This window comes from Dipodomys ordii, unplaced genomic scaffold (genome assembly GCF_000151885.1).
Source record: "Dipodomys ordii isolate 6190 unplaced genomic scaffold, Dord_2.0 Scaffold62, whole genome shotgun sequence".
Classification (NCBI taxonomy): Eukaryota; Metazoa; Chordata; class Mammalia; order Rodentia; family Heteromyidae; genus Dipodomys; species Dipodomys ordii.
Genome location: NW_012267278.1, coordinates 8105462 through 8129911, shown reverse-complemented (window position 1 = coordinate 8129911; position 24450 = coordinate 8105462). Strand labels below are relative to the sequence as shown.

General features: G+C 37.7%; 1 protein-coding gene across 1 annotated transcript in view; it reads right to left on the bottom strand.

Annotated features, from left to right (window-relative positions):
• Window positions 1–24450, bottom strand: part of Sim1 (single-minded family bHLH transcription factor 1) — a 78346-nt gene that overhangs the window by 7195 nt on the left and 46701 nt on the right. The window contains exon 10 of the mRNA XM_013022391.1: window positions 24201–24369. Within this exon, the coding sequence (XP_012877845.1) occupies window positions 24201–24369 (169 nt within the window). The remainder of the gene's footprint in view (window positions 1–24200; window positions 24370–24450) is intronic.

The window sequence follows — 24450 nt, the reverse complement described above, 5'->3', positions numbered from 1 at the left end:
CTCTCTCTCTCTCTCTCTCTCTCTCTCTCTCTCTCTCTCTCGCTCTCTCACTCTCGCTCTCTCACTCTCGCTCTCTCGCTCTCTCTCTCTCTTGTTAGTAGTTAATTGGAGACAAGCTTCTCAAGAACTTTCCTACCAGGCTGGCTTTGAAGTGCGATCCTCAGATCTCAGCCTTCTGAGTAGCTGGGGTTACAGATGTGAGCCCGTACATTTTAATTAGAAAAACAAAATGCCAGCCTCTCCACAAGATAACCCTTTCCCTTTCACCAAAGGAAGTAAGGATGGCGCCCCTGGCCATACAGAGTAGGGCTCCCTGTGCTACACAGCATCCTCCCCCATCCAGCCACTTGCCTCGGGGAAACAGAGCATCCGTGCTGTTCCAATATAGGAATTGCCCGCTCTCTGCTTGTTTTTGTAAAAGTAAAAACCAAGCCTATTTCTGAAGTACCCCAATCAAGACTTCTGAGCCCTGTTGAGAGGGAAAAGCCTTCCTGAGTGTACACGGGGAAAGTGCAAAGAACATTCTGCCCTTCACTCACAAAGGAAATTCAACACAAAGCATCCCTGCCATATAGGAGATGCAATTCAAGAGCACAGAAAGAAGAGTTGAAAAGATAAGCCTCTTGTCAATAGCCCAGAAACGACAACAGTAAACACACCACCCTGGGATATTCAAGTGAAGTTGATGGTTCATTGTGACCAAGACCTCATACTGCTTTGGAGCTACAAAGAAGAAGCTTAATCTCAACTTTTAGTGGGTTCTGTGGTTGCCATAGTTAAGAAAACCTACGGACATGAACCACTGTGCATCCTCAAAACTGCCATCCATCCTCACTCCTTTAAAATGAGTTGTACTGCATGTTAACTCTTTTGAGAACATGACAACTTCATGTCTCAGTATAAACTATTTCAGGTGTTCATTAAATAACAGAAGAAGAAGAAAAAGAGAAGACTTAAAGAGAGGAAGAGAGCCAGCTAATCTATGCAGGAAATGCAACCTTGTGATGGTGAATAAACACTGCATAAGAAGGCTTCTGGTCTTTCTCATCGCCCTGTAGCCATTTCTGCTTTCAAGTCTTAATTTCTTTTAACAGGAAATAATGTCATGATGACAGTAACCTACCAAGTGCTAAAACAGAGTTGGAGGTATTAGTGATGGACAGCTAGGCAAACTTGTTTCCAGGCCCATACCTACTATACCCTGCAGGATCATCTTGGGTAAATGATTATGTGTTTCATAGTGTCCTCTTGAAAATGATTAGACATTTTCTAATTTTCTGATAGTCTTTGTGCTATTGAAATACATGATTTCTTTGCTACTCTGTACATTCCACTAATTTGAAGAAGACAATTACAGCCAGGAGGTGGTTCACACCTGGAATCCCAGCATTTGGGATGATGAGGCAGGAGATTCTTGAATTTGAGGCCAAGCTGCACTACATAGTGAGCTGCAGGCCAGCTCTGTGACTTTGTATCTAAATAGATAAATACTGATAACTATAACCCAAGTCGAAGAATTTTTATTGTCCTAATAAAAGAAAGTCATGGGGCTAGGAAGGTAGCTCAGTGATAGAGTGCTTGCCCTTGCATGCATGAGGCCCTGGGTTCAATTCCTCAGCACCACATAAGCAGAAAAAAAAGCCGGAAATGGCGCTGTGGCTCAAGTGGTAGAGTGCTAGCCTTGAGCTGAAGAGCTGAGGGACAGCACCCAGGCCCAGAGTTCAGGCCTTATGACTAAATAAATAAATAAATAATTTTACTACAATGCCAGTTTTCCTTTCTATCCTATTATTACACAAGTTAATGAAGGTACATGTCTTTTGGTCTGTAGTACATTCTAGAATATAGAGGACATTTTATCCTTTTGAGCATAGAAAGTGATGACAGTCAATTAAACCTAGCGATGGCATACCCTCCTTTCAAACTACAGAGTCAAGAAGCACAAATTATATCACATGTGACTCACAACATCACTAATATCAAAATGCAGGAAATATAACTAACTTCAAGTTATTTATAAGTGAAAAATGTATTTAAAAATTAAAAGATCAGCATTAGTTACTATGAACGTCTGGATGTAGAACTGGTAAACGTAGTGTAAGGGAAGGCAGAAGACACTTAGAAGGAAGGCAGTTGACTTCAGTACATAGACTAAGCATTGATTTTTTTAAAACGTCACTTCTTGTTAGAACTTCTTTCAAAAATAATTTAATTTTTTTAAAATCACTCTCAGAAAGGCAAATACAATTTTAAATGCCAGACTATAAACACAAGTCAGAATCTGGTGGTTTGCCAGTCACTGGGAAGGATGTCACAGGTGTACAAAATTTAAAGTGACAGCCTTTTTTAAAAGAGTCATTTCCACATGAGGAAAAATAGTCAGTTGTTCCTCAGAGATATGGCAGTGAAGGGAAAGAAGGAAGAAGGAAATTTAGGGATTCATTAGATACATAAAAACATAAAGCATAAGACAGGCTAATCTAATTCTAACTTACCCTTTTCACTACACCATCATCCACCAAAAAAAAAAGCCCCTATTTTACAAACTGATAGGAAAAGGTAGTCTTATAATAGTATCACAGCCTATGAAGCATTAAGGAAAAATGAAAAATTAAGCTTCATATGAAACTCAGGGTGAAAGAAAACACAAAAATGCAAATGCCTCGAGCTAATAAAAATTTTATCAAATAATTATGAAAGAAAAATTGTAACACTCCAAATTGAATTAAAATACCTCATAAAGTGTTTTCAGGTACACATACATAAACACATATGTGGCACACTTGAAACCAGAAGCTTTTGCTTCACATGCACAAGGATTGGCTTGGTACCCAGCACAGCAAAAATAAATTACTATTACTGTTGTTATTATCATTGCTATGATTATTCACAAGTTGGAAAAAGAAGAATAGATGTGGTTGAAAACTTAATAGAAGAAATTGAAGAAAATCTGGAAAACATCTCACAGGATTAAATTACAGAAATTAAAAATACCAGAAAGATTATAAAGAAGATATAAAAGGTTTGATATATGTATGTTTACATAGAAAGAAGTGGAATTAGAATTGTTTAAATAAAAAAGGAGAACATTGTTTAAACACAAGAGGAGACTAAACTTAGAAAATCGATGTACATAATTTCAAGATTTAGTATATAGCTACTAAAATAAAGAGTGGTATTTATGGAGAAACAGAGATTGATAGAACAGGATAAAAAGAAGCCTACAAAATCAGACCCATACAAATATTCTCAACTTATTTTTGAGAATTTAATGAAGGAAAGTTAGATTTCACAACCAATGATGCTGGACATTCATAAGCAAAAAAACAAGTGGACTTCATCCTATGTGATCTATTAGTGGTTGCTTTAAAAAAATAGGTTAAACAATCACAGACTTAAGTATAAAATGCAAAATTATAATACTTATTAAAAATAGCACAAGAAAATCTTCAAAATCTAGGGAAAAGTAAAAAGTTCTGAAATGACAACAAAAGCAGAAATATAATAGATTGAACTTTAAATTTTAAAATCTTGTCCTACAAAAGAACCTATTCAGATTATGAATAACAAACTACAAACATGGAGAAAATATTTATAAACTATATATCTAACAAAGTACTAATTATCTAGAACATATAAAGAACTCCCTAAACTCTACAATTAAAATACAATAGGAAAAGATATCCAGATGGAAAATAATCACATGAAAGATGTTTGAAAACATCAATACGTAGGGACATGCAAATTAAAACCATCAAAAATACAGTGACATATAACAGCACACCTTTCAGGCTGGCTACAATTAAAAATAATGATTCTACTAAACTGGCAAAGGGAAACTAGAATACTCAGACACTGCTGATGAGATAGCCACTCCAGAGAGAGTGTTACTGCATCTTAGAAACCTACATGTGCACATGCCACATGCAATCCCAGACACCTATCCCAGAAAAATTAAACTACATTTATTAAAATACCTGTGCATCAGTATCTATAACAGTTGTCCCCACGTCCAGGTTCTCTTTGTTTCCTTAGGACTTATCATCTGGCAAATGTTTAGGTACATGGTGGTACTATGTACATTCACCATCACCACTATCCAGCTCCAGAACCCTTCACCTTGGAAAACTAAAACATGAGCCCATTAAACAAGAACATCACCCTCCCCTCTCCGTGTGACCCCTGGAAACCATTTTTCTACTTTCTGTCTCTATGAATTCAACTATTCTAGGTATCTTGTGGAGGTACAAACATACATTATTTATCTTTTTTTTAGATTTTTAAAATTTTCTTCTAAGTGTGACATCCAGAGGGGTTACAGTTACATAAGTCAGGTAGTGAGTACATTTCCTTTTGAACAGTGTCATCCCCTCCCTCACATTCTCCCAGATTTTCTCCTCCCAACTTTCCTCCCCCTCAAGTTGTATAGCTCGTTTCCAATGTACTATTTAGTGATCATCACTGATGAATTAGTTCACCCTTTGTACCACCGTTTCTGTGCTCCACCTTCCCCTCCCCAAATCAGATAAACGAATACACAAAACAAAGGGTACAGAAATCAAAAGTTGTCTTTTTGTGACTGGCTTACTTCACCTAGAATAATATCCTCAAGGTTATCTATGTTGCGGCATAGAAATGTCAGAATTGCTTTCATTTATATTGCATTTTGTTTATCCATTTATTTGTTGGTGACTTGAGTTATTTGACTATATAAATATATGACTGTACCTATGAATCAAATAACAGTAATATCATGTATATAAAGTAGAAACTATAGGAGACATAAGAACAAATGAGGAAACTTTATATTATTATATGTTGTATTATATATATGAAGAAAGATACTTTATATATTGGAGATTAACATCACTCTCAGTCTAAGACAAGTGAAGTTTAAACTATAATAAATACTATATATGGTTTTTAAAAACAATTAAATGATATGGCTATATCTCAAACTTTACATATTACCAATATAAAAGAAACTCTAGAAGTATTGAATTAAATTGCATTGAGAATAGTCAAATCAAATAGATCACCCCACACAGTCACTCCATGGAATGGGATTAAATTTGACATAGGCATATTAACTGTTAGGAAAACAAGATATTTAATTTAGTCTCAGGAAAAAATTAATTACTTTAATTTTTTGTGGGGGTCCTGTCGTGGGGCCTGAACTCTGGGCCTGGGCACTGTCCCTCAGCTCTTCAGCTCAAGGCTAGCGCTCTTCCACTTGAGCCACAGCGCCACTTCCGGCTTTTTTCTTTTGGCTTATGTGGTGCTGAGGAATCGAACCCAGGGCCTCAGGCATGCAAGGCAAGTGCTCTATCACTGAGCCACCTTCCCAGCCCGACAATAATTTTTTTAAAAAAAGGAAGAACACTTGTTGGTAGTTTTCAAAATTGATCAAATGTTAGCCCACAAAGAAAGCCTTAGTAAATTTCATGATGTGGGAATATTATAAAGAATGCTCTCTGATAGCAATAAATAAAAATAAAAATTTAAAACAAAAAAATTAAAAAGACCCTTCTACCTAAAAAAATGTGTTAAATAACAGCTGGAGAAAATAAGCAAACACAAACACAAATTGCTCAAATTAGATTATAGATTTTTTGGAAAAATGATCATTGAAAATGCTATATATTCAACTCTATGGGATTAATAGCATTAAATATCCAAGTCAACTTAACTAAAAAAATAAGAATAAATTCAATTCTCAGTTCAAATCTTGGAAACCACTACAAAGCAAAAGAAATCATAATAAGAAATGTTCAAAGATATAAGGATTGGGGAAAGAGCCCAAATCCTAAATTGAGACTTCAGAAAGAAAGGAGAGGAGGGAGGGAGAAAAGTAAAGATGGGGAGGTGAGGGAGGGATGGAGGGAGGGAGAGAGGGAGGGAAAATGTCCAAAGATACAAGTTGCTTATCCAAAAAATATAATACCTCTAAATACATGACAGCATATTTAAATCTTAAGATAGTGCAAATTTAAAAAAAACACTAAGATATGACTTTTTGGCTATTAGCTTAGCAGCAATTTCAATGCTAGACAATGTCCTGGCATTGGGGCAGGTAGCAGGTGCCCCCACATATCTAAGTGGGAATGCAAACTGGTATACCCCTTGTTTAAGGATTTCTAGCAATGCCTTGCAACCAGCAACATTTACGCCTTGACCAAGAAGTTTCTCACTGCTAAAAAAGACATCCTAAAAATACACCTCCACTATTAGTAAATAATCATACGTAGGTTGTTTACTATACCAACATTTGCATTAGCAAAATAGCAATCACCTAAATGTTCAAATACAGGTGTTAGTTGAATAAACTTACTATATATGCATTTATCGTTTTTCACAGGAAGACATATATGAGAGAGAATTATTTGTGTGTATATAGACATAAATATTCTTATAACATATAATAAATTATATGTGTATGTGTGCATATATAATATATTATAATTTTTAATGCATACATCTAATATACTGTTGTACATGTAAAAATAGAACAAGTAAAACATGCATGTATGTTCTAACTTTTATGAAAAGAAATCAAAGAAGGAGGCTAGAAAACAAGCCGAAGGAGGGAAGGTAAAGGAAAAGAAGACAGAAGGATAGCGGGTGGAAATATAAATTTATTCTGCTACGGAAAAAGCCTAGAAGCAATGATAGGACACTAATACAAGCACACTTAATATACAGACCTTAATTTCTTAATATCTTTTTCCACTAAAAGGAACCAGAGCTTCCTGAAGAAATTGCTGATTCCAGGGTTGGAGTATGGAAGATGAAGGAGGATTTGAAACATTTCAGTAAGTCACAAAACAGGAAAAAGTGTGCTCACAAAATAAAAATGATGGGGTTGCTTAAAAAAACACATGAGGCAGCTTGAAGAGATTCTCACTCGCATACAGGAAAAGTTTAAGCAAAGAAAATGCGGACAGCAAACTGTGAATTTTAATCCACTAAACAAAATAGTTATCAATGAATTCATACAAATAAGCAAATTAATAAATGGAGGAGAAAAGAGAAATCTTCTATATAGAAGAGTGTCTGTCAACTGGTAAGTGTGGAAGGAATATTTAAATCAGAAAAAAAAGTATTTTGCAATCAATTTGAAGATTTCTGTGAGTGCATATTAGCAGAGATGGTAAATCTAGGGAGGAAAGTTTTATAGGGAATGTGATGTTTTATAGTTTTAAAAAGTTGTCCTCAGAAAACTATTTTAATTGATAGGGAAAATAACACTAATTATATCATAGAGAAACCTTGACCAGGTAACCAAAATTAGTATCTCCAACTCACTCAGAGTAGAAAGACATCCCATGCTTCTGAGTCTGAAGACAAAATGTTAGTATGGAGTGTCCTAGCAGATAATCTATTGCAATCTGCCCATGAAGAAGCAGCACACAAACTCAACTTTATAAAAATTGGGGTTTGCTGGGCTGGGAAGGTGGCTCAGTGGTAGAGCGCTTGCCTTGCATGCCTGAGGCCCAGGGTTCGATTCCTCAGCACCACTAAGAAAAAAGAAAAAAAAAGCCAGAAGTGGTGCTGTGGTTCAAGTGGTAGAGTGCTAGCCTTGAGCAGAAGAGCTGAGGGACAGCACCCAGGCCCAGACCCAAAAGACAAAAAAAAATTGAGGTTTGGCTGAAGGTATGGCTCAAGTAGTAGAGCTCCTGCCTCACAAGCACAAAGCTGTGAGTTCAAATCACTGTATCACCAAGAATAATAATAATAATAATAAATAATAACTGAACTGTAGTCCTCAAAAAACCTATAATCCCAAGGCCGGCAAAGAGTGTAGGAATGAAGTTCAAGGTTAGCCCAAGCACAAAAGTTAGAGAGACCCCATATCAATCAATAACTAGGTGTCATGGCATGTACCTGTTATCCCAGCTATGGGGAAAATGTAAGTAGGAGAAACACAGCCAGGGTGGTCAGGCATAAAGAGAGACCCTCAAAATTAATCAGTACAAAGGAACCTCAAAACTAACCAATACAAAAAGGGTCTGGAGGTATGGCTTAAGTGGTAGGGTGCCTGCCTAACAAGCATGAGGCCTTGTTCAATTCTCAGTACTGAACAGAATCGAGTAACATGTAAGAAATAACAAGGAAGAAATACTAGGCTTAAAGGAAACTAAGAGACATGAAAACTACATGCAATTTAAAATCCTAGACTTAATCATGTACTGAATGAAAACAACAAATGCTATTAGGGACAATACTGGGTAAATCTTACATCTGGATGGTAAGATTAGATAAAACTATTCACATTATACTTCTTAAATGTGATTATGTAGAGAATACAAAGTCATTAGGAAATCTACTTGCGAACCTAGGTATAGTACACAGGACCTAAATCTACTGTGACTTGCACCAAAGTCATCTTTCCTTGGGCCTTGCGTTACCCATTGCACAAAAAAAGAGACTGTTTTTCAGGCTTTCAGTGAGAAGCAAAGAATTTATATCACAGCACATTTTAAAATGCAAGCATCAGCTGGGCCTTGGTGTTCACATCTGAAATCCTAGCTACTCAGGAGCTGAGATCTGAGGCTCATGTTTCAAAGCTGGCCTGGGCAGGAAAGCCCTTGCGACACTTATCTCCAATTCACTACTAAAAAAGCTGGAAGAACTCTTGCTCAAGGGGTAGAACTTTATTAGTCTTGAGCAAAATCAGCCCAGGGAGTGCCCAGGCCCTGACTTTAAGCCCCAGGACTAGCACCAAATATTTTTTAAAAAAGAAGAAAAAAGGCCAATATTAGGATGGGGGAGAACAATAAAAGGGTGGACTTTGATTAAGGAGCACTGGACACCCTGTGTCTTGTATATGTTTATCTGATTTGAAGAAGGAAGGGGAAATCACAGAAATAACGAGACAAAGGGTGAACCAGTGCAATAGTGATACTCCAAAAAGACTATGTTAGAAATGAACTTTACAACTTAAAGGGGAGAGGAGAGTTGGAGGGGAGGAAGCAGGAGAAAATGAGGAGTGTGTAACACTGTTCAAAAAGAAATGAAGTCATTACCTTACTTATGAAACTGTAACCCCTCTGTACATCACCCTTACAATTTTAAAAAAAGCACTGGATATTTAAATGCACACATTAAATTGCAGCCCCTTGTAAAACCTTTTGAAGTCCAGAAAAAATAAATAAATGCATAAATAATCAATTCCATCTTCACAGTGAGATGGGTGAAAAAAAGAAATATGTGAATGCAAATATAAAAATGCAAACATATTGCAAATATGAGCCTATCATATAAAATATCTCAAGTCACTTCCAAGAAAGCAAAACATTATGTAAAAGTGATTTATCTTGTAGCCTATATTATCTAGAGGCCAGATTTTTAGACCCATCTTACAGACATGTTAGAGGATTATAAATAAAACAAATATATGTGTATGTGTGTATATATATATGTATTAAATATATATATATTACACATATATATATTAAAGGATCACAAATTCAACATTCTCAACAGCCAGTCACTAAAACAAAGACTTTTTCTTGCAAATATTCTAATTCTGCCAGTGTTTCTTATCATTAGTTTGGTGAAAAGTCGTGGGGCTTGAACTCTAGGCCTGGGCACTGTCCCTCAGCTCTTCAGTTCAAGGCAAGTACTGTACCACTTGAGCCACTTCAGCTGGTTTTCTGGTGGAGATAAGAGTCTCACGGACTTTTCTGCCTGGCTGGCCTTGAACCAAGATCCTCAGATCTCAGCCTCCTGAGTAGCTAGGATTACAGATGTGAGCCACCAGCACCAGGCTTAGTTTGGTAAAAAGTCTAAAAATGTGTTGTAAGGATAACAAGAAGGAAAAATCATGGTCAGTTAGGTTACAAGCAAGCCTATGGATGCTCTCCTAATCATCCTTGGTATCTACTATTTTCAAGTAAAATACAAATCATGTTTCATGAGCTACTAAGGTACCTGTTCTTCTTCCTTTGGAAAGAAACAAAAAACAAAACCTTTTCTGCTATATTTGAAGCTGAGAAGCCGGGTGCTGGTGGCTCATGCCTGTAATCCTAGCTACTCAGGAGGCTGAGATCTGAGGATCGTGGTTCAAAGCCAGCCCAGGCAGGAAAGACTGTGAGACTCCTATCTCCAATAAACCACAGAAAACCAGAAGTGGCGCTGTAGCTCAAGTGGTAGAGTGCTTGCCTTGAGCTGAAGAGCTGAGGGACAGTGCCCAGGCCAGAGTTCAAGCCCCATGACCAACCAAAAATAAATAATTAAAAAATTAAAATAAAAAATTATTTAAAGCTGAGAAATTGAACAACTTAGTTCTCAATTTTGAGAATTTACATTCACTAAAGGAAGTTCATGGAAGATGAGTTTTTGGTTAATTTTTGTAGAAAATTCTATTTCCCCTTCATAGAAAATTTGGTGTAGAAAGGGGTGACATTGATCAAGACACATCACGTTTATAAACTGCTTTGTTAAGTGGCAACTCCTTTGTACAATTACTTAAAGATAATAAAATGTATTTAAAGAAAAGAAAAAAGAAAAGAAAGAAACTTTGGGCCAGGCAATGGTGGCTCACACCTGTAATCCTAGCTACTCAGGAGGCTGAGGATCATGGTTCAAAGCCAACCCAGGCAGGAAAGTCCATGAGACTCTTTTCTCAAACCACCAGAGACCTGCAAGTGGTGCTGTGGCTCAAGTGATAGAGTGCTAGCCTTGAGCTTAAGAGCTGAGGGACAGTGCCCAGACCCAGAGTTCAAGCCCCATGACCGACAAAAAAAGAAAAGAAAACAAACTTTGGTGTCATTCTGAATACTCTTAATTAAGCCTAGTGTCTGTTTTTAATAGTTAACTTACAGAACAAGCATTCATGTTTGCAAATTTTAAAACAAATCCATAAAAGAATGCCCATGTTCTTATAATATATGAAAACAGATGCAATCCCAAAAGTTCTGTCCTTGGGATTCACCTTATAAGACAGTCATGCCTGCGTACTTAAACTTACCACCTCCTTAGACAAAAGGTCTGAATCACAGGGATTTAAATGTACCTGAAGAGAACTATTTGCAAAGATTTCTTCTAATATTTATTAAGCACCTCTAGTTTGAAGGCAGTCAATATGAAAAATATAGGCTGGTCTTTAAGGAATTCACACTAGGAAGGGTGTAAAATGCACAGAACAATTAATGTAAGATAGAAGATGACAAACATAAACAGAGGAAGTATAACAGAGGAGATAAAAGAAGAAAAGTAGTCTTCCATACCTTAAGTTAGTTAAGAAAGGGACATGAACTATGACGGATTAAGAGACAATTTAGTCAGATGCCTGCATCTCATACCTGTAATACTAGGTACTCAGGAGACTGAGATCTGAGGATCCCAGTTTAAAGCCAGCTGGGACAGGAAAATCTGAAACTCTTATCTCCAATAAACTACTTCCATAAAAGCTAGAAGTGGCACTGTGGCTCAAGCAGTATAGGGCAAGCCTTAAGCAAAAGAAGCTCAGGGACAGCATCTAGGTCCTGAGTTCAAGTCCCAGGACCACACCCTTCCCCCCAACTCTCTACCACATAAAACTATTTGCTTCATGCTTTGTATATACTAATACTCATAGCAAACAATAGTCATCCTTAGAAAATACTTGTTACTTGTTCCTATTTTGCCAAGATATCCTTGACAAAGTATTATTAAAGTCACAGCAAATGTGGCTATGTCTTGGTCCAAAAAAGCACAACCATGAAATTTGAGACAAGAGACAACAAAGAGCCCTTTCTTACTTCCTAATTCAATATACCTAGAGAACATGTAAGCAAGTCCTACAGCTAATGTTTTTACAGAGGAGATTTTTTTTTCCTCCAGCTTCCCACCCTAGTCAACTCCACACACCCCTAGGGTGTCCTTCGGTCACTAACACAGTCTTCCAGCACAATTATGCCCACAGACACTCCTCATTTAGTAAGGAGCCTGAGATCCATTCCTGCTTCAGAGGCCTCCTCCAGACAGGTGCGCTGCATTCGTCTGGATGTGGCAGCAACAATCCACTCAGGAAACATGCCAGATGTTCCAACAATAGACGTTACAGTTATCTATTTTTGTTCTGGCAGCTTTTTGAGGGGTTTTTTAATCATTTTTAAGCTGTAAAATATAGAAAGAGACCCTCTGATGGCAAAGCCCTGTTTTCCATGAAAAAACTTTCACTCTATCAGGCCAAAGCAGCTTTCCTCTTGATTTGTGTCTGAACTGTAAGAAAGAAAGAAAGAAAAAAAAACTTCACAGATGCAGACTGTGCATTGTACGAAGAACATATGCATGCTTTTAAATCACTTTTATCTTACTTTTTACTAATGTAACCCTGAAACATAAAATATGTTCTCTCTTTTTTTTTTCATTCGCTGTTATGGGAAGAACAGATGGTGAAAGAGTTAGATTAAAGTAATATGGCATGTCCATTAAAATAACCCCCACTGCTGGGTGCTGGCCTCAAACAGGAGTCCTGTTTATGATAAGGAACGGCCTGGGTTTGCACTCAGTGGAAATTACCAAGGATTTTCCTAAGGATAAGCAGAAGTGTAAGCAAAAACCTAATGGCAGAATCAAATGACAATAATGCAAGTTAATTTGCTCATTTGAGAGGCTGACTGAACCCACAAGCCTGTAATCATGAAATTGAACAATAAGGTACACTTGTAATTTGAGAAATTTGAGGTCCTAGGAAACAACTAACTGAAATTGCAAAGAGAATGTAAAGTAGAAAATATGGTGCTACATTTTTGGACTCCTATAAGAAACCTTGCACTGGCTTCCATCTCTAATTTATTGGCTTAGAAATAAACAGTAAGGATTGTTCTGTAGATAAAACACACTAAGAAAGGTTAGATGTATTTATATTTTTACCCAAGTTTGGCAAATATTTAGCTTTGGAGAAGAACCCTCCTGAGATTTTTTTTTAAGGAATTCACTTTAATTCCATATGGCTCAAAAGGTATTAAGAGTTTTAAAGCCAGTTCAAGTCCAAAAAAGACTGGACACTTAGATGAATTAAATTATCATTCCTTTGTACAACCTTTTAAAGTTTATTTTTTAAATGAAGTAATAATAAATGTAAAAACAATAAAGAAAAGATTAGAGTTTTTTTTCTTTTCTTGATACTGAGAATAGAATCTGGAACCTTATGCATGCTAGGCAAGCATTCTACTACTGAACTACAATCCTCCTAGCTCAGAGAATATATTCTCTCTTTTTGTTGTTGTTGATGTTGTGGCGCCTGAACTCTGGGCCTGGGTGCTGTCCCTCAGCTCTTCAGCTCAAGGCTAGCACTCTACCACTTGAGGCACAGCACTACTTCCAGCTTTTTCTGCTTATGTGGTGCTGAGGAATCAAACCCAGGTCCTTATACATGCAAAGTAAGCACTCTACCACTGAGCCACCTTCCCAGCCCTGAGAATATACTCTTGAAAACATCAATTTCAAGTGACATTCCAGAGTTGAGAAAATGAGTAGTAAATATATCCATTAATACTATAAATAACTGGAAAGGAAATACTGACTCAAAAGTTCAACTGTAAGTAATATAAAATGTTTTAGCCATTTATTCTCTCATTTTTAAGAAATAGTATAAACTATCAGCTTCCCACAATCAATATTTACGAATGGGTTCACTGACCAACATTTATTGTTCTCATAAACTGACATGCTGAATCAAAACCCTTTTGTGCAGCTACTTAGAGATAATAAAAAAAATGAAAGCAAGAACAGAGGATGGGTTAATACAAAATAAATTCACTCATTTTAATGATCACAGTATATTCTTCTATTATTTATTTGATTTTTTGTAAGTTTAGTTCATCTTTTTGTTATTTTAGCCCAAAAATATCCTGGCAAGAAGTTCTGTATACATGTAAATACCCTGATGTATTTTATAAGGTTAGAAACATGGGAAGCTATTTGAATATGCCTCAAATACAGTTTGGAATGTCATAGGCCTTCTCTTAATCCACCCCCCATCGTTACAAAAATGTTCCTGGGATTCCATTCACTCATTGTTCTCACAGAAAAGTAACCATAGTCGACATCTCGTTAGCTGTCAGAGTGACATGCAGCTGGAAGGGAAGCCACTCACAGAGCAGGGGTCAGGTTTCCTCCAGCAAAATTCTATAAGGAATGGCCTATAGGGTTCCATACAGAGAGAACTGTTCTCAAACCATGAAATCTACTCTCATCCCTTTTGTAAATCCAAAGGTGAAGTCTTAAAAAGACATATGCACATTTTCCACTGTTCTGGAGATTGTGAACAGGTAATAACAAGCATACCATAAGCCTTTAATTATATCCTTTACCTCATGGCATCCTCAGCTGTAAGTGAGCAAGAATATCCAAACTTGCACAGATAATATAGAATGAGCTCTAGCTCACTGGGGAAATCCTGGATTTCCAGGACCAGTAGCATTAATTTTAATGGTAATTATCTTCTGTGATAGGCCTCGGCCATGAGCCAGAACCACTTCGACAAGCCCTTTGCTGATGCATGTGCTCTCTCTTTCTCTCTCTCTCTCTCTCTCTCTGATTTTCCACATGTAAGTGGCAGATTAGATGGGCTTGAGTTAGATGGGCACAGGTGGTGCCACCTGCTCCAACTCCAGACTTCAGTGTTGTTTGGCCTTCTGCTTTATTCTAGGAAGAGACAAAGAAAGCACTTTCTGAACTTCACTTGGCAGTATCCTGAAGCTGCCTGTCAGGTCAGCAGACTAACCTGATGGGCTCTTCATACTCAATGTGGAGGACTCAGACTTGTGACTTTGTTGGGGGGGAAATGAAAATTGAAGGACCTCCACCAAGATAATCCATTTCAAATTGGTGACTCGAAGTGGAAGAATGGGTCTACCTTTTCCTCTTCTAAGTTAAGCACTATGATAGGAATATTAAGGAAAAGGAAAAGAGCATGAACTGTGAAACAAACAATTCACACCAATACCTTCTCCCCAGCTATACTGAATTAAGGCCTAAGCAACAAGTATAATTATCACACATTTGACATATACAAAATGTTGATTAGCTATAAATATATGTTCTAAAATTATTAGCACAGTCACATTCACTAACATATCCATCACCTCCTTCACTTTCCTTTGTGTGCTAATATGTATGTGTGTATATGGGGGGGGGCGGGTAGAGACAGACAGAGAGAGAGAGAGAAAGGAGGGAAAGAAAGAAAGAAAGAAGGAAAGAAAGAAAGAAGGAAAGAAAGACAGCCAGCCAGAGAGGGACAGAGATGGAAACTCAGATGAAAACTCAGAAATTTCAGGTATACAATACAGTATTAGTAACTTTCATCACAATGCTCTATAATAAATCCCCAGAATTTATCCTTCTTTTTTTTTTCTGTTAGGTGGTAATAGTGTTGGAACTCAGGACTCAAGCCTTGGCCATGGTAGGCAGGCATCCAACCACCTGAGTCACACCTCCAGCTTTTTTGCCTTTTTATTTTTCAAATACTGTTTTACTTTTTGCCCTGGCTATCCTTGACCACAATCCTCTTATTTACACATCCTGCACAGCTGGGATGACAGGCATGAACCTCTGTGTCTAGCTTTATGTACTTGAGGTATCTGATTAAGATGAAGAGGTCTCATTAATTTTTTCCAAGCCTGGCCATGATCCTCCTCTTCTCAGCCTCCAAAGTAACTGGTAATACAGACCTGGCATAGAATGTATTTATTTTATAACTGAAATTTTTTACCCTTTAAACTACATCCCCCCATTTCCTACATAATAATTTTGACAAACCAGAGACTCTATCTATGCCTGCCTTTTAAGGGTCCATAAATAAGTGAAATCATACAGTATTTCCATTGTCTGGCATATTTAACTAATTTGTCCACAAGAGACAGGATTTCTTTATTTTTTATGACCAAACAACGTTCTATTATATAATCACATTATCTTTGTCCTCTCATCTATCAGTAGATATTTCACTGACTCGCTATTGGGAAAACTGCTTCAGTGAATATGGGAATGCAAATACCTCTTTGAAATACTGGTTTTGTTTCTTGAAGGTGAATATCAAGAATTGGGGTTGCTAGATCACATGACAGTTCAATTTTAACCCTTTAAAAGAACTTTCAGACATTTAAAATACTTCCTAAAGCTTTGTCAATGTCCTTGATCTGTTGGAAAAACAAACTCTCTTCTATTGATCTTTACTATTGTTTTCTACTCTGAAATTCATTTACTTCTGCTCCAATCTTGTTCCTTCTGCTAACTTTGTGTTCAGTTGGTTCTTTATTTTATGTTTCCTTTAACATAAAGTAAATGGAATTAAGATAATTTTGCTTTTGTTTTTGTTTTTCTGGTGCCCAGGGATCCAGCCCAGTGTCAAGCCCTGTAACACTGAGCTACATTCTCAACTCTTATTGTTATTTAAATGTTTATATTTAGCCCAGTAGAGTAGTCCTAACCTATAATCATAGCTACTTGGAAAGCAAAGATCAGCTGATCGTGGTCCAACAGGGAATAAAAGTTTATCAGATTTCATTCCAACGAATGGTTGGGTATGAGTGCACATGCTTAGAATCCCAGCTTCAGGGAAAACATGATGGCTCTGCACAATGGTGCCTGCCGGTCATCCTCAGTAACACAGGGAAGTAGGCTTTCAGCCAACGTCAGCCTGGCAATAAAATGAGCCACCACCTCAAAAATAACCAAGGCAAAAGGGTGGAAGGTATGACTCAAATGGTAGAGAGTCTGACACAAGGCTTTGAGTACAACCCCCAGTCCTGCCAACCACCACAACAAAAACATTTACATTTATAATCTTTCTTATTGGAATTATTTTCACTGCAGTCAATAGCTCTGGCATGTTCATTTTCTGTTTTCATTTGTTCAAATATTTTTCCCCTCTTTTTATTTTTACTTCAATCTATAAGTTGTTCAGGAGTTAGGTTTTTGAGTTTCCAAATATTTGTGAAATTTCCTCCTGTTACTGATTTCTAGTTTCATACCACTGTGGTCAGAAAAGATACTTGATATGATTCCAACATTCTTGAATTTATTGAGGAAAGGATGGGCCAAAGCCAACACCCCCAGATACCACTGTCTGCTCCCCCTCCAACCAGTTGTCAACAGATAAAGAAGGCAGAAACTGTGATCATGGCGCCCTAAGACTGACCATATCATGTAATTTCCCTCCAAAAAAAGTTGTTTTGGCTCTTTATCTGATCCACAAATATACTTTGTTAAGGACTTGACTTTAGCATTTTATTTAAGCAAATACAAGAGTTAGAAAAGGCGAAAGATCATACTTGAAGCACAGAGATCTTACTTTGTTGAGCAAAAATTTTCTAGATGGGCACCAATGACTCACACTTGTAATTCTAGCTACTCTGGAGGTTGGGATCTGAGAATCACCGTTCAAAACCAGCCTGGGCAGGAATGTCTGTGACACTCTTATTTCCAATTAACCACCAGAAAACCAAGAGTGGAGCTATGACTCAAAGTAGTAGAGTGCTAGCCTTGAGCAAAAGAGTTCAAGGACAGTGCCCAGGACTTGAGTTCAAGCTCCACAACTGAAAAAAAAATTCTAAAGTAATGTCCATATACAAAGATCATCTGAAAAGACCTCCTTCTCGCTCTATAGTAGGGGAGACTAAATCCAAATTTACATATGTCCAGGAAATAGAAACAAGCCAGTGCATTGCAGACTTCCTGGGAAGATGACTTGTTTTTTTCAATCTTGGTGGGTTTTTTTTTAATAAGTTTTTTATTGTGAGAATACTGTACAGAGGAGGAGTTACAGTTACATGAGCAATGTAATGAGTACATTTCTTATCAAGCATTGTTGTCTCCTCCTTTGTTTATCCCCTACCATCCCTTCCCTCCCATCTCCACAAGCACACTTCCCCCCCCCATGACTTTATTTTTATGCAAAATGCATTTGGGATTTTTATTATATTAGTGATCAAGGATTACATGTTTTTTCTGTCACAGGTAAAAGGAAAAGAAGGGGTATCTATGTTGGCAATGTTAACAGTACTGTGTAAGAGAGACAAGTTGCCTGCAAAATAATTGCCACTTCTTTTCTCTGCCTCTCAAAAACTTAGATTCTCAAAGTAGTAATCACTGGTATACTTCTGAGGCCAAGAACAGTTGCAGAGACAGAGTTTCTACATTCACCAAAAGTGAGCAGATTGCTGGTAATGAAAATTAAGAGGGTTCTGTGGGATTGTTTAAGGTAACAGATGTAGGAAAGATCTGTAAGCATTATAGTGTATCTGAAGCAAGTGATTGAATGCTTTCAGATTTCAGAAGCCTGCAGAGTGCAATGTATGGATTATTAGGAAATAATTCAGTGAGTGTATTGGTTACTACTGATGAGGGAAAAGACAAGAAGAGACAGAATGATATCATAATGTAGTGTGGTGTGCTCTGACTATATTAAACACAGCCATAAACATGCCAAGGTTAGAAGTTCAAAAGGAAATACTGAATTCCAAGGCAATTTATCCCTGGTGGACATGACCAAAACAATAGCAAGATAACTTCCAAGACAAAGTAGTGATGACTAGTTGCATAAAAATAGATGGAGCCAGGTGCTGGTGGCTTACACTTAGAATTGTAGCTACTCAGGATATTGAGATCTAAGGATCTTTGTTCAAAGCCAGCCTGGGCAGCAAAGTCCCTGAGACTCTCATCTCCAATTAGCCACCAGTAAACCAAAAGTAGTGCTGTGGCTCAAAGTGCAAGAGCACTAGCCTTGGGCAAGAAAAGCTCAGGGTCAGCACACAGGCCCTGAGTTCAAGCCTCACTACCAAATAAAAGGAAAAAAAAAGGTAAAAATAAGTTGAAACTATTATTTCACAACAATTTCTTACAACTGCTTTTCCAAAATCATTCAGAACAATTCTATTTTGACCTCTCCTGTCCTATGTAATACACAGAGGTACAAAGGTGGCTGAGTCATTCATTAAGTGGCTATAATACAATCAAGTTTAAAATTGTTCCTAAGGGTATCTGACACCAGGAAGGGAGCTGGAGGTTCATCTGCTTCCACACACTCTGGGTGGTGGCAGTGAATTTTAATTAGTGCCTGTCATGATTGTTCATTTAAAGATGCCTGAACAATTTCACAAAGCAATGTTGCTGTTTGTCATTCATCAGATATCTGTCGAAAATTTCTAAATATGGACAATGTACAATAGTCAGGGGAAAAAAGACATTAGTAAATAACACAAATTATTAAATCACCATCTGCTTAACTAATAAGAGACACAAGATAATACCCTCTGAACTCAGTTCTGCTGTGGAAAGTGACATCGGAAGAACCTGATGAGAATTGTTAGGCCAAAAATGTGTATCCACAAAAATAATTAAGAAGAAAAGATTACTTTGAGCTAGAAGCTGGTGGCTCATGCCTGTAATCCTAGCTACTCAAGATGCTGAGATCTGAGGATCATAATTTAAAGCCAGGTCAGGCAGGAAAAACTGTGAGGCTCTTATCTCCAATTAACCACCCAAAAGCCAGAAGTAGAGCTGTGGCGTAAGTGGTAGAGCACCATCAGGCTAAAAAGCTATGGAATAGTGTCCACTCCCTGACTTCAAGCCCTAGTATAAATATACAGAAGTATTTAAAGTTAAACATGTACAAATAAAACTTTCTTCAGTCAGTAAAAAGGAATGTATTGTGTATCTGTTCATTCATATGAGGGAATTCAACATAAGTTTAACAACTGAAAGCAAGTTGTAAAAGTAATTTCAAAATCACTCTATAATGTTGGGCACTGGTGGCTCACACCTGTACCAGTTACTCTGAGATCTGAGGATCATGGTTCAAACCCAGCCTGGGCAGAAAGCCCCTGAGACTTGAATCTCCAATTAACCACAAGAGAACTGGAATTGGAACTGTTGCTCAAAGTGTAGAATGTTAACCTTGGAGCAAAAAAAGCTCAGGGACAGTGTCCAAGCCCTGAGTTGAAAGCCTATGACTAACAAAAAAAAATTCCTCTGTAATGACCAAATTTTATCTATATCAAGAAAGGACAAAGAAGTCAAAGGTAAAAAGATTTTTATCTACTTCTTCCTTTGCATTATTTTTTACATTAGGAAAGAACTTTAATTTACATCTTCATAGATGTACATCAGAAGCAATTAAAATTACTCCCTTAAATAGTTTTCTTTGCTTGACCAGATTAGTCCTTCCCTGTCCTATTCAAAAGTCTTCATTCTTTCTTTACAAGATGAATGGAACTTTTAATTCAGTATATATTTGGAACCAATCAGTGTTTCTAACATATTACTACGAGTGCTTATTCAGAGATGTCACCACACTAACAAGGTCTTACTACATTTCCTCATAATCATTTTCTCTCTGAAATCCCCACTCCTTTCTTTCCCCCCAAAATGCCTGAACCCTATCCTCAAAGACAAGTTACCCACATCTTTCTTAGGCAGGCTGGAGTCCATGTTACCAATCTATTCACAAAGTCTTCTGTATCCATCATCTCTTATATACTACTTATTTTATTCTGTTCTGTACCATTTTGAACCATACTGCAAAACTTCAGGACATTTTTTTATACACTTCTGTCTAGTCAAGCACCTTTTACACAAGCTGTAACACCACAATGATTATAAGTAGCATCTTTCCAAAGCAGACATTCCACTGGAGTCTTCTGAGTTCAAAACATAGAACAATGATGCTCAAAAATGTAAAGTTAAGTTATCCATTAATGATAGAGGGATACTTTGGACCAATTTTTTTTTTCAGTCATGGCACTTGAACTCTAGTCCTGAGTGCTGTCCCTCAGCTCTTGAGCTCAAAGCTAGCACTCTACCACTTGAGCCACAGCGCCACTTCTGGCTTTTTCTGCTTTTATAGTGCTAAGGAATCGAACCCAGAGCCTCATGCATGCAAGGCAAGCACTCTACCACTGAGCCACCTTCCCAGCCCCCAAGTATTTTTTTGAGAAGCTAGTAGTTTTTTCTTTAAAATTTCTGAGGGGCTAGAACACAAGATAGAGGAATTCCTCTGTAGTTTTCTTCCAGCAGAAACTGTGCTGAGTTTGCCCTGAATGTCAGCCTTTGTCCATGGAGAAAACACCCTTATATCATGACAACTCATTGCAAATGTCTGTTCATTTATCTGCCAAAACCAGTGGCTCTTTGAAAGCAAAAGATGTGTGTTCCATCTGTATGTTAGCAGCCCACAGAGGATGAATTCCGTCAATGGTTCATCTAGCAAGATGATTATCTAAAGTAAATACAATTTGAAAATCACCTTTCGTAGGCATATAAATGTTTGGTAAATTTAATTTATGACTATGGTGTTTCAAATAGGAAACATAACCAAAATTCTAAGGACTGTGTTTATGCAAATAGTAAACAAAAGAATGGATGTACAAACATCAAGAGAAATCCTACTTGAATGTATATATCTGCATGTATGTAATTTTTATACATCGTGGCACATTATTCTAAAAAATAAATGTAAAGCAGGGTGCCAGTGGCTCACGACTGTAATCCTAGCTACTCATGAGGCTGAGATCTGAGGATCGTGATTCAAAGCCAGCCCGGGCAGGAACATCCATTAGACTCTTATCTCCAACTAATCACCAGAAAGCTATAAGTGGGGTTGTGGCCCAAGTGGTAGAGTGCTAGCCTTGAGCTGAAGAGCTCAGGGACAGTGCCCAGGCCCAGAGTTCAAGCCCCATGACCAATAATAAAAAAAGAGAGAATAATGGATAAAGGAGGATTTTTCTACTTCTCAGTTTGTAGGTTTTTTAACTATATAATGTATGTTTTAACTATTCAACACAATGATTAGTTAAAATATTTTTAAATGATGCCAGGAGCTGGTGGCTCACACCTGTAACCCTAGCGACTCATGAGGCTGAGATCTGAGGATCACAGTTCAAAGTTATCCAGAGGAAGGAAAGTCTGTGAGACTCCAAATCATTGGAAGTAGACCTGTGGCTCAAATGATAGAGCACTAGAGAGCAAAACAGATCAGGTACAGTGCCCAGGCTCTGAGTTCAAGCCTCAGGACTGGTACAGAAATACGTATATTTTAAGTAAACATCTACTGTTAAAGTGAAAAAATAGAAATTTTGGATGTTGAGACAAAAGCATGAAAGAAAGTATAGAATGAGGATTTAGATACCCAAAACAAAGATATACCAAAGTGCTTAATTTCTTTATAACAAGGGACAAACACAAATCTCTTGTTAACTTATTTCCTAATTTAGATTCTTTTATGTGTCTGTCCAACACTGCTCTATGGGCCCAGTTGTTGGCAGTATTTTGGAAAATTCTAGAAACTTTGAGGGTGGAACCTAACTAAAGGAAGTAGATCCTAGGTAGGTCCTTGGGGTAATCTGGTCCCCAACCTCTTCCTCTGCCTTGCTTTCTTTTCTGTCCACAATGATGCTAAGCTTGCTCTGGAACACCTTCTCCACCAGGATGAACTGACACCTCTGAAACTGTATGTTAAATAAATCTTTCCTCCCTTAAGTTGTCTCTGTGTCACCACATTTTTAAGTAACTAATTTAAAAGTAATTTAAAACAGTAATTTAAAAGTATATACAGCAGGGCACCGGTGATTTATGCCTGTAATCCTAGCTACTCAGGAGGCTGGGTTTTGAGGACCCCGGTTCAAAGCCAGCCCAGGCAGGAAAGTCTATGAGACTCTTTATCTCCAATAAACCACCAGAAAACCAGAAGAGGAATTGTGGCTCAAGTGGTAGAGTGCTAGCCTTGAGGTGAAGAGCTCAGGGACAGCACCCAGACCCAGAGTTCAAGTCCAACAACCAACAACAAGAACAAGGAAAAGTAACTAATATAATATGTAAAGTTCTCAGTACTCCTAATAGAAGTTGTGCACTGAAAAATATGTAGATTTTGTATATTTATTCTCCTTCCTCTCACTGAAGTAAAGGAGTCTTGTCGTCAGTGAAAGAGTTCAAACCATGTGACATAAGTCTCTTGGAGATAGGGATAATGGTCTTCTCAACTTTATATACCAACTTGCTAAGATACGTTGGCAGTTATTTTTTATGCATGTGTACCATCGGGTCAATGGACATTTCTTCAAATAATAAACACTTGCAGGTATCAACAAAAAATTCCTCTGACAAGTAGGGAAATCACTTGACTAAGTAAATGGTTGAGAAACTAGTTTAGTATTCTACCATCCTTGGAATCATCTCCGGGCTTATCCCCATGTACTTCAGGCAGTTTGACATGCACGCTTACAGAAAAGGAAGAGCCTAGCACCTGTGGTACATGCTAGAATCCTAGCTACTCAAGTGGCTGAGATCTGAGGATCACAGTTAGAAGCCAGCCCCAGCAGGAAAGTCTGTGAGACTCTTATCTCCAATAAAGCATTCAGAAAAAGCCAGAAGTAAGGCTGTAGTTCAAGTGGTAGAATGCTAGCCTTGAGTAAAAGAAGCTCCAGGTTAGTGCCAGGCCCAGAGTTCAAGCCTCAAGACTGGCGGGGAGGGGGGAGGGAGGGGAGCAGCAAGGGGAAATCCATACTCATATCCAACTTCCTTAAGGCCAGAGCAAATAGACACATACCTTTACTCAGTCTAGTTTCTATATCTATGATGGATCAGAATGATAACATTTTTCCCTCCAAGACCCCAGGACTTTGCTTTGTGTCTTGCAATGTTACTAGAAACTCTCCTTTGGTCTCATCTCACTACCTTGCAAAGATGAGAATAGAAAGCTTGCCTTCTAGAAGGTCCTTCCTGTCTGATTCCCACACACAAATATTCAATCCATGCTCAAAGTTCATAGTGAAAACAACCTTCATTCTTTGCCTCCACCTCTTAGCTTTCTTCTTTCTTAGTTTCTGGTCAATTTTTTTTTCTGTATCAAGCTCTTATTCTCTATATTTTGGGATGCTGGTTGTATCTTTCTTTTTATCATTGTACGTGGAACAAAACTAGGATCAATACCCTTGAAATAGCAAAGAAGTTGTGGTTTTGACAACCAGACTCTCATGACCTTTATATAAAAGCAGTAAGCCACAAAAAATCATTTTAAATTTTTTACTAGCCCTATCCTTTTCAAGGAATCAGAGAAGAAGATAGTTTGGAAACCCTTCCAGATTCATAGATGTATCGACTCTATTAAAGCCAGATGATTAATTCCAAACAGTTTTACTATTTCTTCAACTCCAAGATCAAACTCAGTGCTGCACACACACAAAAGCGAGATTTTAGAAAGTCAAAACATTTACCTGAGGGTATGGAGATGTCCTGGATTTTGACTTGGAGCTGGAGAGCCTTGCCTTAGTCCCTTTCCTGCTGTCAGTCATGGTGGGTGTGGCGCTGCTGGCATAGGAGAAGGCTGGTTTGGAGGCTGAGATCTGATCCAGAGAGAGCTGCAGCCCTTTGTATTCTGTGTCTCTGTGGGGTGGGAGGACAAAGCCCTTCATTAGCCACTGCAAGAAAGAGACTCATGCTTTATTCTGGAATGACAGCCATCCA